The 15,823-nt window shown below is 29.1% G+C and overlaps 2 protein-coding genes across 2 annotated transcripts; both read right to left on the minus strand.

Moving 5' to 3' along the window:
- Positions 1 to 2,898: 2,898 nt before the first annotated feature.
- On the minus strand, positions 2,899 to 3,600 carry LOC145755466 (baculoviral IAP repeat-containing protein 5-like). Its single transcript, XM_082571704.1, has one exon. The coding sequence runs from the start codon at positions 3,555 to 3,557 to the stop codon at positions 3,129 to 3,131; it is 429 nt and encodes a 142-aa protein (XP_082427830.1). The 5' UTR covers positions 3,558 to 3,600; the 3' UTR covers positions 2,899 to 3,128.
- Positions 3,601 to 8,019: 4,419 nt separating this feature from the next.
- On the minus strand, positions 8,020 to 13,685 carry LOC145755049 (zinc transporter ZIP10-like). Its single transcript, XM_082571249.1, has 17 exons — positions 13,544 to 13,685; positions 12,955 to 13,015; positions 12,755 to 12,834; positions 12,405 to 12,592; positions 12,036 to 12,245; positions 11,684 to 11,828; positions 11,324 to 11,383; positions 10,976 to 11,148; positions 10,644 to 10,802; positions 10,367 to 10,472; positions 10,206 to 10,234; positions 10,085 to 10,121; positions 9,858 to 9,941; positions 9,581 to 9,727; positions 9,168 to 9,347; positions 8,781 to 8,872; positions 8,020 to 8,615 (listed from the first exon to the last, which is right to left on the minus strand). Exons 1-17 carry the CDS (start codon positions 13,545 to 13,547, stop codon positions 8,475 to 8,477), a joined length of 1,896 nt encoding a protein of 631 aa, XP_082427375.1. The 5' UTR covers positions 13,548 to 13,685; the 3' UTR covers positions 8,020 to 8,474.
- Between the last annotated feature and the right edge of the window lie 2,138 nt (positions 13,686 to 15,823).

The raw sequence follows: 15,823 nt of genomic DNA on the forward strand, positions 1-15,823 counted from the left end.
AAATCATTACAAAATTGAAAATAAATCCTTTTGGGTATTTTGGGGCAAAAAAATTCCTTACAATCTAATTTCAGTCAGTTTTACGTATTTAAAATCAAGTTTTTGACAAATTTCGGTGACTTTTCCCCCCCCCCAAAACAGCGATTTTTGGCATTTTCTACAAGGGTATATAGAGCCTTGGTGTTTTTGCTAAATTTGGCCAAAAATAAAAAAAAATACTTAGGCATTTTTTTGCAAAAAAGGCATTAACAGTCCACTATAAGCCATCCTAACGTTTTAAATCTGTTTTTAACAACTTAAAAATTACGTTTTTATCAAACAAAAATTTGAAAAAAAACGACTCTCGTGCACCATCTTGCAGTAAAAAAATAATTATAAAATTTAAAATAAATATTTTTTTGGGTGTTTTTGGGCAAAAAATTCCTTACAATCTGATTTAAGTCAGTTTAACGTCTTCAAAATCAAGTTTTTGATAAATTTCGGTGACTTTTTCCCCCCCCAAAACAGCGATTTTTGGCATTTTCTACAAGGGTATATATAGCCTTGGTGTTTTTGCTAAATTTGGCCAAAAATAAAAAAAATACTTTGGCATTTTTTTGCAAAAAAGGCATTAACAGTCCACTATAAGCCATCCTAACGTTTTAAATATGTTTATAACAACTTAAAAATCACGTTTTTATCAAAAAAAAAATTTGAAAAAAACGACTCTCGTGCACCATCTTGCAGTAAAAAAATAATTATAAAATTTAAAATAAATACTTTTGGGTGTTTTAGGGCAAAAAAATTCCTTACAATCTGATTTGAGTCAGTTTAACGTCTTCAAAATCAAGATTTTGACAAATTTCGGTGATTTTTTTCCCCAAAACAGTGATTTTTGGCATTTTCTACAAGGGTATATAGCCTTGGTGTTATTGCTAAATTTGGCCAAAAATAAAAAAAAATATTTTGGCATTTTTTTGCAAAAAAGGCATTAACAGTCTACTATAATCCGTCCTAACGTTTTAAATCTGTTTTTAACAATTTAAAAATCACGTTTTTATCAAAAAAATTAAAAATAAACGACTCTCGTGCACCATCTTGCAGTAAAAAAAATAATTATAAAATTTAAAATAAATACTTTTGGGTGTTTTTGGGCAAAAAAATTCCTTACAATCTGATTTGAGTCAGTTTAACGTCTTTAAAATCAAGTTTTTGTTAAATTTCGGTGACTTATTTTTTCTCCCAAAACAGCGATTTTTGGCATTTTCTATATGGGTATATAGCCTTGGTGTTTTTGCTAAATTTGGCCAAAAAAAAAAAATTTGGCATTTTTTTGCAAAAAAAGGCATTAACAGTCTACTATAATCCGTCCTAACGTTTTAAATCTGTTTTTAACAATTTAAAAATCACGTTTTTATCAAAAAAAATTAAAAATAAACGACTGAAAAATTTTAATGGTTAGCAGTAGCAGCAATAAAACTAAATATATTACAGAATATTTTGGTAATAAAGCATATGATACTACCTATAAATGGTAGTCATTTGATAATGAATAGTCTTTTAAATACAAAATCTGATAGCTATTGGTGACAATATCCTGTGTAGAGTAAAACAGGTTTTGTCAACTCAACAATAATTGTTATTATCATATACGCCAAAAATCAAGTAATATAGCATTTAATAAAAACGTTATAACTTAAACGATGTTTTCCAGGTATTTTAACAAAGTTTTCAAATTATTTAACTGTAGGCCTGAGGTATTTGAACCATCTTAATTAATTTAATAATCCGTCGTTGTTTCTTTATTTTAATCTAATGTATGTTAAATATAACTGATGTACGACAACTATTGAATTAATTAATATAAACCAGTTTTACAAAAAATAGTTGTGAATTGCTTTATCATCACAAAACCTAAGGAGCAAAAATCGTTCAAGCGAAAAATGTAGACAAATGTATTGTGAAAAATTGTAACACGGATAATTTTAGTAATACCATAAGACTTAAGCACACTTTTAATTAAAGCCAAATCATCTAACCATCTTAAATATTAAGTTTTCGTCAAATTTTGGTGAAATATTTTTTTCCCAAAAATGGATTTTCGGCATTTTGGACAAGTATATATTTGGTGTTTTTGTTTACTATGAGGCATTCTAACATTTTAAATCTGTTTTTAACAATTTAAAAATCACGTTTTTTATCAAAAAATTAATTTGAAAAAAGCAACTCTCGTGCACCATCTTGCAGTAAAAAAATAATTGTAAATTAAAAATATTGCTTATTAAAATTAAAAATTCTGACAAAAACCTCATTACAAGAAAAATATGGCCTTAAATGTTTTGCTTTTAAACTATCGTCATGGCTTAAAAATATAGGGTTCTGTAAGACCAGTTTACATTTATTACCATAAATATAGTAAGTGCAGTAGACTGTTGAAAATCATTTAGTTGTAAATACTGTTTGTGTTAAAAAAAACATTTAAAAGATTAGGTCAAAAAAAATTAGCAACATTACCATTTTTTTATCTTGTTTAAATGCTAATTATTTCTGGCTAAGATTTCTGAACTGGTAAAGGTAGCATATTAAAACACTAAAAAACAATTTAATTTAATTTTAATATAGTTGCAAATACCTATTCTCCTAAACAACAAAAAACAGTTAACTTTTAAGCAATTTAAATGTGTATTTAACCCAAAGTTCTACGTCATTACAACAAATTATATTTAAAATCAATATTATATTGATTTAAGACAAAATATTAAAAAAAAAACAGGAAAAAATGTGTTTAAGATTATTACTTTTACAATACCTTGTAAAGATTTTAAGTACAAAAATTTAAAAAATTTGTATATATCTTGTGAAATATTCTTTAAACAACCAATAAAAAAATTTCACGAATAAATTGTTATGTGAAGAGCAAACAAGCTAAGATATTTTTAATGTAAGTACAGAAATTATTCTTTTTAAAAAAAGATATTTAATAAAAACATATAAAACCTAATGGTAGCATAATATTAAGGTTGTTTTAAAAGTTTGTCATATGTCAGTTTAAAAGATAAACAATTTTTAAAAGAAAACACAGGCAAAATAATGAGGTTTGAATAAAAATAACTATTTTTTCCAGCTACACACCCAGAAAGTTAAATTAGTTACCTCAACTGGCTGTTAGCTCTTAGTTCTTCGTATTTTTCCTCATTTCTTTTACATTCTTGATCTCTTTTGTGAATAATAACAGCTGTCTTATTAGCATGATAAAGTTGAAAAAAATCGTTTAACTTCATTGTTGTATCTCGTCTATTAATATCTAATTTTAGAAAAGCACACTCTTTTTGGTGACTTTTATGCTCTGCTTCTGGATCATCATTTGCCTCCCACCCCTCCAAGTCCTTTAAACAAACAAAGCACCTAGCTTGGTCAGGAGAATAGATCGGATCTGGGCGGTAAAAACCGGATCTGGCCATATTTTCGGCGGTGCACATTATTCCGTGTCCTTTTGTAAACGGCCATTTTTTCTTTACCTTGAACGTTTGAAGTCGGTCGTCGTAGTCCGAATACAATAGAGTCTGGTTAAGCGTCATACTGGTTGTTTTCTATTAGTTTAAATCAACAATAAATCAAGTATTAGCTTTAAAAAAATAGATTTGTTATTTAACAAAAAACTAACTGACTTAAACACGCGCGTTTGTTTTGAAAATGAAAACAGCAAGGGTAACTCAAACATGTTCGTACTTTGTCCTCAATTTTTATTAAAATAGTTTCTGTTGATGTTAACTTTCTTTAAATAAATTAGTATTTTAAAATAAGTGATTAATTTAAATACTTAAACAAAGTATTAATTTTAAAACGTTTGATTTTATTTTAAAACTTGTGTGATGGTGTGGTGAGATAGCAGAAAAATTAAATCAATGGTAAATAATTTTTTCTTAATGTTAACATATAAAATCTGTTAAGTTTTAATAGTGAAAAAAGCTGTGAGGCATCAGCGTAAACACTAAACATTGCGTAAACCTAAAATCTATTCGCGAAATAGTGGTCGTTAAATCCTATAGAAATTTTGTGTTTGCGCTAAAAAAAAGTTAAAAAAGGGTTTTAGGCGGAAAAAAGGTAATGATTACTCTTTGGGGTATATATGTAACACAAAGGCCCCATTTTTATACCAACAACTGTTTAAACGACTTACAACTAAACTTTTTTAACGAAAGTTTTTTTGGTAAGAATGGGAAACCGTTACTTTAAAAATGAAAAGAAAATGAGCCCATCCGCAAATTTAACAAATTGGACGAAAAACCAATATGCGATTCAAGCCGGAAATTCGACGGTTTATATAAGTAGGCAGTTACGATTAACCAATGATTGGGAATCCTGGACACTTTGCTCGAAAACTAAAGTAGAAGACCATGAAGCTGTTTTTATAATTCAAAAAACAAATAATATATTTGTTAGTGCAACAGAATCTGGTGAACTTAAATTAAAAAAATTTAAGAATACGATACCCAAGGCTGACGATAAAGACGGGAGAGTATTTCGTATTTTATCTTCTGAACAAACCGGAAACAAATTGTTTAAAAACTTATCGTCGCAAAAATTCTTGGCTGTTGAAGGCCAAAAACTTGTCTTGAGTACACAATCTCATGCAACAGAGTGGATTTTAAACAAAGAAACAAATAATACGGTCTAAAAATGTTGTGTTAATATTTACTGTCAATAAATTGTGTTTGTATAATGATTATGCTCTATAAATAAAAACGCGATGTGTATTAATACAAAGAATGTTAAATATTTTGACTGCGATTCGTTTGTTAGTTTTTTAACAGTTGTAGAGCGATGGGCCGTGGAGATTGTTTTTTTACGTAGATTGTAATTGCAAGGAAAAACTGAACCAGAATAGATAACACTACCGTTGATTTGCATTTATTTACATGCATACCACAGAATGCCAGACACTTCGGCCCCCGGACACTTCGGCCAAAATTTTTTTTCAAAACAGCGGGGATTTTGCATTTTAATTACCGCGAGAAATTTTATTTTCGCGTAGTTATATACAGTTTTTTAGACAGTATTTGAAACAAAATAAGTAGTTAATTAATATTTTTTTTTTAATAATAATGTGCAAGAACATGTTATCTTTCTTTTGGCGTGTCAATTTTTTAATTTTACGAACTAAAACCTATAAAAAACTAATTTTGAAAGCGCGCGATTTTAGGTAACGGAGGACAATGCATAATGATATCTTGTATTTTGCCAAATAGTGCCGCCTTTTCAAACAATATTTAAAGAAAATAGAGCGTTAATTTTTCATTTTTTACACTGAGGATTATGCATAAATATGTTATCTTTCTTTTCCCGTGTCAATTTTTTAATTTTACAAATTAAAACCTATAAAAAACTAATTTTGAAAGCGCCCGCTTTTAGGTGACACAAGACTTTATGATATCACGTATTTTGCGAAATGGGGGCCGTCTTTCTAAACGATATTTGAAGAAAATAGATTATTAATTAATCATTTTTTACATTGAGGAATGTGCATAAATATGTTATTAGTTATTACCCGTGTTAATGTATATAAATGTATATACTAAAACACAAAGAATAAAACGTTAAAAGAGTTGCCAGAAGATTTGTCCTGCAAAAAAACGGCGGGGAGTCGGTGATGAAATTCCCGTGTATAAAGTCAACGTAAGACCATATTTTACCGATATTCAAAATAAAATTTTGCATAAAGTACAGTATATATAAAAGTTTTTATTAGTTGTTACCTTAATGACATATGTTAGTTTTCAGAATATTTTTTTTTAAATTTTTGTTTCTTTTACCAAATTTCATTTAAAATATCGGTAAAATATGGTCTTACGCTGACTTTATCCACGGGAATTTCATCGCCGACTCCCCGCCGTTTTTTTGCAGGACAAATCTTCTGGCAACTCTTTAAACGTTTTATTCTTTGTGTTTTAGTATATAAATTTTTTATACATTAACACGGGCAATAACTAATAACATATTTATGCACATTTCTCAGTGTAAAAAATGATTAATTAATGATCTATTTTCTTCAAATATCGTTTAGAAAGACGGCCACCATTTCGCAAAATACGAGATAACAATTATGCATTGTCCTCCGTCACCTAAAAGCGCGCTCTTTCAAAATTAGTTTTTTATAGGTTTTAGTTTGTAAAATTAAAAAATTGACACAGCAAAAGAAAGATAACATGTTCTTGCACATTATTATTTAAAAAAAAATATATTTATTGCTTATTTTGTTTCAAATACTGTCTAAAAAACTGTATATAACTACGCGAAAATAAAATTTCTCGCGGTAATTAAAATGCTAAATCCCCGCTGTTTTGAAAAAAAAATTTTGGCCGAAGTGTCTTGGCCGAAGTGTCCGGGGGCCGAAGTGTCTGGTTACCCATACCACACATAGAGAAAATATTGACTTTGCACTTTTGCAGGGTAACAATTTGTCCAATTTCATGGGTGACTGTTTTTTTAACGGTTAGTTATGTAGCAGTCAAAAACATGCCACAAAAGCCTTCGTATTTGTCATTATTTAACTCTTAAGTGAGAGGTTAAATTCCTAATTAAAATATGTGGTCGGAAGTAATTGGGTGATTACTAAACCGAAACCTGCCAAGTTTATCTATTTTTTAAACCTGTGTTTAAATATACATCAGTTCTTGGTAATTTTTAACACAAAACCCACACCTGTAACCTCAACAGTAGGCTATTGTTATTTTTAAAACTATTATATTAGCTGTTGAGGTACACAATACTAGCTAAAGAGTTGCCCAAGCTGAACGTTCGAGGAATCGCAAACAACATTTTTCATTATTTACTCACTTTAACATTAACCTCAAAATATTTTTTTCTATGTATACAAAATATTTATTTAGATGCTATATAGAAGCGCGGGTACTTTTTTTTAATAGTGCTGTTTCTAGTACTATGGTTTTATGACTGTCGCTAGTACTGTAGTTTTTAGTACTTTGAAGAAGCGCTAAAACTGTGATTTGCAAAAACCAAACTATTTACGATATAGTTAATAACTAAAGCATATTTTTGTTGAAAGTATATCTTTGTTGTTTTAAAATATATGTATTACAAACACTGTTTATTGTTTTTTAAAAATCAATATCGTATTATAATGTATTTTTATATTTCGTTATTGAATCCACTGATAAGTTTTGGGCTGGACAGGAATTCGCCTCGTTTAATCGCCTTACTCGCAAGAACACTACGGCATAGATGTAGTTAAAATGGCTTTGGTGTATTCTTAGCCAATTTAAACGGTTTTCAATTAGTTCACGAAAATAAAAGTTTTTCGCTTAAAACTATTAAATCGATTTGTCTGTACGTCTTTTATATGATAAGCCGTACTATTTTCTTTATAAACTATTATTGCGGAAGAGTTACTCTTAACCGTCCACAAACTCGCATCACAAATTCTCACATACAGTGCGTTTAAAATACGTTTAACCGGCAAATCACGTGACCCAGAACACGTGATAAAAATAAAGGTCTAGGCTACAAAACAGACACAAAGAAACACAACTCGATATTAGGTGGAAACATGTAACTAAGGTCAGGGCCTGTCCTACAAAAATGCGAAACCGGATTTAAGAAGTTTTAGTCGGCCCCACATGAATTACTTTGGTTACTAAATTAATTTCACGCGTATTTGACACGCTTAATATTCCTATTGCACAGTTATGAACTTTGCATGCGTGAATTGCGCACGTTTTCTGAGGCCCCGCCGTATTACAAAAAATGTATTATACAGTTATTACAGTAACAAAACCTTCTTAACTTAATAGTAAAATAGAAAAAAAGGTTTAACCTGTGCTGCGGGGCCCTTTTAAGTTGCGTGGCCCTACTACAAAAAATTGGTGAAATGTGCCGGCCCAGACTAGGTGTAAACACGTGACTAGAAATAGATAACAACCTTTTAACGTTAACATAAAAATGACGGGTTTGTTACACTGTGCTTCACATTTGTTTTAAAATTGCCACGCGAATTGTTTTCGGTTTTTATTTTTTTGCACACCAAAAACGAAAACTGGGTATTTCATTTTGAAGTCGGGTATAAGCTACAAATGATTTAATCTACTCAAGCAACCGTTTTAAAACAACGCTTAAGCTAACACAAAAATATCAACAAATTAAATAAAGCCACGGAACAAAGTGAGGACAGACTATAACGATTTTCTAAATACAGTATTCAAGTATATACATAGCGATAATAATAAATAAAACATTTTTGTTTAGTGCCTTAGAATAACGATTTTTTTGCTACTATGTTACAATACGGAGAGCTAGCTAATAACATATAACATGTAAGTATTAACTGCATGCTTAAAAAACTAATAGCTAAACCTGGGATAAGTACAGCAAAGGAATGTAGCGTATAAATTAAATAGAATTATAAATACAAAACAAAGCAGAATTTTGTGGAAATCGCAGTGGGTATAAATCGGGAACATAATATTTACAAGAAGGAGTTAGGAAAATACGGAATGGAACTTTTCCTCGTATAAAGCAATAAAAACCATGATTAAAACCCCTAAAATTAACCCGACGTTTTGAACGACAAATCGAACCACTCCGTCCTTTTTCGTTGTTGCCTCCAACATTTCAGGTAACTTAAATTTAATACATATTTTTTTAATAAAAAAAATTTTTGGTAAGAGTATTCTTGGTACGGTGATTAAGCAAATAATTTTTCTATATACGTCACACAAACATAAATATTTATCTATTATAGTAACTTGGCCCACGCTAAATATTTACTCTGTTGTAAGACTTACCATTCCAACCAGTGCAACGTACAGAAAACCTCCAGCAGTTATAGCGAGAATCCACAATTTTATTGAATCACTAAATTCTCCAATTGCTAGTCCTAGAAAACAGTAAAAGTTTAACAAAGAAGTAAAAATAGGCAAATTATTATAACAATAGGCTCAAGGATATTTTGAAACAGACGACTTAACAGTCTAGACGTAAAGTAACTACAAATATTAAATTAGGTAATAAAAACCAATTACGCATTGCTAAAGTTGTTATCATACCGTCTTACTGTGTTTTTGAATAAGTTAGTATCAAATAACTTATATGTTAAAAGAGAAAATACTTTAATAAAATGTGCATGTAATACTCACTTTACGAATTACATATTTTTATATAACTTGACTTACCAATAATAACTCCAATAAATGCACAACAGGCAGACAGGATGTTGTATACAATAGCTTGTTTAATTGACATCCCAGCGTTTATAAGAATGGCAAAATCACCCAATTCGTGAGGAAGTTCATGACAGAAAACTGCCAGGGAAGTACTCAAACCAGCTGCCACGCTACTGCTAAAGGCAGCCCCTATAATTAAATTTAATGTGTGTTTTTCAATTTTATCCTTGATGTTGAAAGACTGACTGTTTGACTTGAACATAGGGTATCATTTGTAACTCATAAACCAAATCAAGTCTTGGATTGACCTTGGAATTTGGGGTAATATAAATTATAGTTGCAATCAGTCAAACATTTTTTGCTTAATATACTTTAAAGTTTTAAAACTGAATGCACAATTTGCTTAAGCACAAAATATTTACCAATAGCAAGCCCATCACTAAAGTTGTGTAGTCCATCACCCATTATAATCATCCAAGCCATATCTTTTATACCACTTTCATTAGTGAAATTAGAGTGATTGTGTTGGTGGCCATGATGTGAATGTTTTTCGTCCAAAATATCTCCATCTAAAAGCCAAAATTTTAGAAATATGTTGATATTTATGGTAAAGTTTAACTAAAAAGAAGTCAATTTAAGCCATGGTTGAAGTTTTTTTTGCAGTTCTGCTTTATTATGTCGAGATTTCCCTTTACTTACCCCCATTACAAGGTTCTTTGTGATTGATTATCACCACTTCATCATCGTACTTGGCAGTATTTTGTGATTTCTCATTCTGACAATCTAAATGTTAAACCAATTTTAAAAATAGAAAAACAAAAAGATCTTGAAAATTTTAAAATCAAGCTATGTTAAAAAACTTTTCGAAATTAATCTAGTTTTTTTTTAATCTAATCTATTTTTTGAAATTAATCTAGTAAACTTACCGCCATTTGATTTAATGTGATTGTCTCCAGAATTTTTCTTTAAAAAAGATTAAAATATTTCAGTTTAAAAATGCAACTTTTTTTTTTAAATCTATTAACGAAATATTTTATTAAAACTTACCTTAGTTTCTGAAGAATAAATCAGGGGCTCTGCCAAAAACATAAAAAAACAATTAGTACAAAAAATCAATAGCTTTTTTTGTTCACAAGCACCCAAAAGAGTATAAGTCTTACGAACCAAAATTTATACTTTTACAAGTGTACAGAAACGTGATATATTACCATTTGAATACTGTGAAGCCAATAATGTAGCACCACTTTTTACTGGGGATTGAATAGTTGGGGTACTTAGATGAGATTTATCAGAACAGGCTTTCTTCTTTAATTTCTAATAAACAAAATTTTCAGTTTTTAGAAAGAAAAAATTCTTAATTGGGAAAAAAGGAAATGAACTAAGATTATTTTTAGAACTGAAGTTTAACATATGTTATCTGCATTAGTCAAGTAAACAACTTCATATGTTTTGTATGTTAACGACAAATATTTACACATTACTTACTCGTTTTCTTTCTCTTACGAGTCCCATAATACTTTCTACTAGAAAAAACAAGTATATTCCAACAACAGCAACTAAGCTTTTGTAAATCACATTTTTTTCTTCCTCTCCATGATTTGAATCACCGTGATCATGACCACTATGATCATGACTTCCCATCGACTGTTTAAATAAAAAATAATTTATAACAAAGCTTTTAAACTTAAAAAAAAATTTACAGGCTGTAGATGAAGGCCCTTATTACATATTTTAAGTTTTTTATTCAAATCATGTTAAATAAATTTAGGCCTTAAAGATTGCATTTTTAAATGAGTATATTAAAATAGTTTTTTTACATGAGGTAACAGATGTAGAAGAGCATCTCCCACTAAAGTTCCAACAGCAAGGGCCACAAGAAACGAAATTAGTCGATTAAAATAAATGGAATGTCTCATTAGAGGTACAATGCATATTCCAACTACTGCCAAAGCACTTATAATTGCAACTGAACCAAGAGCTATGCCCCAAACTAGAACAAATATAGAGTTTTATGTTATTTTAATTGTTTATTTTTAATAAATTTGTAACTATAAACATATGCGTATAGTATCTTAAAAATTACATATTGGCATTGTTTTTATTCTTTGTCAAAACAGTAAAACTAATCTGTTGTAGTTTAACTTAAAATAAAAACGATTCCTTACCATTTGCACGAACTTCATTTTGTGTACTTCCATGATCATGACCAGAGTGATCATCAGCTCCTAAAATTTAAAAAAAGTTGGTTAATTATTTACAAAAAAGCCTCAAAAAGCTTTAAATGTTTAACCAACATTTTTATATTGATCAAATTTGCAACCTATGTGGTAAATTACCCAGCACATGTATAAATTGCTCCCTGGGTTTATTTTGCTAAGGAAACTATCAACGCCAAAGGCAAGGTTCCTACAACATGGGAACTATGAGAATCAAACTAAGAAACTCAAATAAAAAGGCCAGGTGTTCTAGTTACATTTTACACAATATAAGTATTGCAAATGCATTTTTAACAATTTTTAAATTACCTGAACTTGAGCATGAGGAGTCTTGTAATTGATAAATCAGTCTTGGTAACATGACATAAAAATCAACCAAACTTATTTTTACATCTGCAGTTGCTAGGTCAGCTGGATAATATTCTACAATCAGATCATCAACCGTCTTGAGACACTAAAAAGATATAAAAAACCTGCTAAAATAAATAGAAAGGGAACTATTAATAGAAAGTAAAAATGGCAGAAATTTTAAAATGATTGCTATTCCAAAGTCAAATAACAACTTAGCAACTTGACAAAGCCAAATTAAAAAAAAAACAAGAAACAACTGAAGGATATTAAGAAAAAGTTAATTAATAGTTGTTAAACATAAAATACAAACCTCAGCAAAAACATAATCAAAAGAATATGCATCATAAAGATCTTCCAAGGAATAATCATGATCATGATCATGGGAATCTGTCATAGTCGAAGCTGATTTCAAAACACCAATATCAAATAGGAATACCTTCATATCATCCACCGACATATAGGAATTGTTTGCATAGATATTAAACATGGATTCAGTGTATTCTGCCATCAACTGTACAGACTACAAAACAAAAAAAATATTCAAGTAGATTGCATCAAACAATTTTAAATATAAAATCAAATGTAGGTTATCTAAAATACAGAAAAAGACATGGACAACTTCTTAAAAATTTAAATCAATTTATTTTTTTTTTATTCACATGGAATTTCAATGTCATACCTTGCTTAAAACATTTTGTAGCTGAATATTACAGTTTTTTTTGTCCTTATCACAAACTACTGTAAAGTTGCTTTTGCTAAAAAGTATATTATTTGCATCTTTCTTTGATTCTGCACCCGTTTTACCGGAGCTTGTATCAAAACCATTTCTAACATTCAATACAGGAGAAGTGGTGGTAACATTTATTTCTTTAAAAAAAAAAATTAAAAAGAGCATTAAAAAGGCTTATTTAAATTATTTAAAAATTGTATATCCTTAATTTTCTATCACAGTTTATGACTTTTAACAGTTAAAATAGCAACCAAAATAAAATCAAATTCAGAATATTAAAAATGTGAAGATTTACATACCTTGTGTTGTTGCAACTTTAAGAACTACCAATTGAAAAAAGAAAAACGTTAAAAGTAACTTTTTGGTCCCATCCAAGCATCTACAAAAATAAATGCCTGATTTGAAAACCAAATTAATGTTAAATTATTTTACTAGTTTAGATTAAAAGTAACATAAAAGATCTTATGCAAATTTTAAGTCGAAAATTATAGAATAATACCTTTTTCTTTTATAGTCTGAGAAAAACCGGTTTATTTCAATTGTATGTTTGCAATGATCAGCTAAAAAGTAATAATTGTAAGTAAGTATAAAAACAAATATACATTTTTATATTTTATTAATTAGATTAATTTAGTGTTTTAGACTTATTAGATTGTGTTTACTTAAAACTCAATATTTAGATATGCAAAAAAATGAGTCTACCCCAGTTTCCCTTTATATATATTTATCCTCAATGTGAAAAACCCTGAATTCACCTGCCTATACTTAGCAACATTTTGAATATTATTGGTACTGTCTGATCATTAACCTAATAATTAATAATGTATTATGCTTTGATAGTGTTATAAATTTAGGCTAGGCTGCTAGTACAAGGCTAACAGCCTAAATACATAACTATTTGATCCTGTATTTCTAAAATATATAAACTAAAAATCTGTTTTAAAACGAAACTGACTTATAAGGCCCAACGGTTCTTATAACTACTGGAAACCTGAAATTAATACGAATAAAATTTAATAGTTTTTAAATTGAAAACTTGACAGAACTAAAAGAAACAACACGCTACGCAAATAAAGAACAAAACTTACACATGTTTCTCTTCACCCGGTACCAACCTCGTGCGATCCAAGCGAAGGATGAAAACAATGAAGGGCCGTGTGCAACGTCGATGTCCTTATTTGGTAAAAAGCGGAAAAATATATTTTATTTTATACAACTTTTTTCTGCCTTTTATAAAATAAAATAATATCAAATATTTAATAACATATAATAGAAATAATGCTTAAAGTTAGTTTAAAGATAAAATAGAAGTATAAAAAAAATAGTTGTAACGTTTATCCTCAATTTTGTATGATTTACTTTTCGAAGGCAATTGCTAAAAACGTTAGGTTGTTCGTTACAAGTTTTGGAATGTTCGCAAATTTTTAAATTTGTTTTATTTCTTGACAACAGTTAAATCATTAGGGAAATTTCTATTAGTTTAAGTTTTTTTTCATTAACCTGGAGTAACAAAGTTTTGAACCCTTTCCAATGGGTTGCATTTTGGTGGTTTTAGTAAGTTTAATCAAAAGTCGAGCAGTTTAAAAATTGTTATAAAAGTCTAAAGCGGAAAATAAACCCGCAAACTTTTGGTTTAAACCATTTTACTTTAAATTATATATATTAAGTTAACTACCTATTGAAGGCCTGACAGGTAAAAATATTTAACTGCTACAAAACTATAAATGCAATAGTTTTGTATAGCCTGAATGCTTGTACAAGATAATAAACCGAGATAAAACACAACGCAAATAACCAACTATGATTAGAATTTGTAATAATTTTTCTGCAATAATGCGTGTAAAACAGCAAAAATATAATTGCATGACGCATCACTAACTACCTTCAAACAGCCAAATACATTTACGTAACAACGTTTGCTATCGACTAGTCAGCGATATAAACAGTTTTCTAAAAAAAAAACAGTTTACAGTTTTCTAAAAAACAAAGAATTTTTTCCCAGAAATCAAACTACTTACATGCTGTTCTAACTTTTAACTATCTGTGATCATACAATTACTTTTAGCAAAGATAACCTGACGTATGATGAAAACCTTAAATAACGCTTATTCCAGAAAGCAAAAACGGAAAGCTTGTATATATTTTTTCACTAATGTACAGTACAAATAAATAAATGAGATTTTTAGTTTAGTTTTTCCTTAAACTTGACCGTGTAAGCTATACACGCACCTTAACCACTACAATATTTTTACAAAACAGCAAATACACTGTAGTCGTTGCCTAAAAATATTTCAAATATGCTTTAAAAATGTTGCCCTAGGCCTGTCTGTGCCGAAGCTCTTAATTTTATACTTCAATAATAAGTAAATAATACGGACAATAAAACTAGCCTTACAAACATGTTTTTTTTATTTACTTTACTGCTTTAACAAAAATGCAAACCAGTTTAAAATTTGCAGTAAAAGTTTAACGTCCTTTTACGTTTAACCTAAAGCTGGCTATTTAAAAAAAACTACAATTGCTATCTAATTTTTTAAGGCTAGACTTCTTTGTTTTATCATTCCCCTATTTTAGCGTGCTGATATTGTATACAACCTTCCCTTGCTTATTGTTAAACAACTTGATAAATTTAATAATCTTAATAAAACAGAAACTTGAAAATTTTTAAAATTCAATAAAATTATTAATATAATATATTCTACTTTACTTCGGGCGTTTTACTGTCAAGTTTTTACGAGCATTAAAATTAAGATGACTAACCTATAGATTAAAAACCAGAAATGATGACTACCCTTAAAATGCGTGACGATTTTTTTAAAGTCCGTTTTCCTCCCAGTGGAATAAATCTTTGCGTAAGTCGTTTAATTGATAAATAAACAAAATCGTCGATATCTAAAAATGGACAAAATTTTACTCAAATCTTGTTCACAAAGCGACAGCGAATAAAAATGTTTTCTATGGGCTTTAAAATTACCGGTCATACTCAAACATAGTTAACTTATATAGTTAATTTAACGCGGGTTATGTATGCAAACAATATGCCTAGAACGACTCGCTTTTTTAATTTAAATTATTTATACAACTTCGTAAAACTAAATTAAAAAGATTTTTTGTAGGTCGGCTAAAAAAACGATGCTACTTATTTAACTATAAAATTTTTAATCAAAAATTAACTACGCATTTGACATTTGCTTTTTTGCTATAATAATGCGCCTTTTTTACTACAACCTTAGTAATTCCAAGGAATACAAATGCGACGTAAACAAGTATCTAAGTTATTATGAACTGTAGTAAACGGAAACGGCGTTAATCAGAATTCAAGCGGACTTCCACTAGCGGCCAGAACAGCGAAAATTTCACGTTTCCTT

This window comes from Corella eumyota, chromosome 6, assembly GCF_963082875.1.
Source record: "Corella eumyota chromosome 6, kaCorEumy4.1, whole genome shotgun sequence".
Taxonomy (NCBI): Eukaryota; Metazoa; Chordata; class Ascidiacea; order Phlebobranchia; family Corellidae; genus Corella; species Corella eumyota.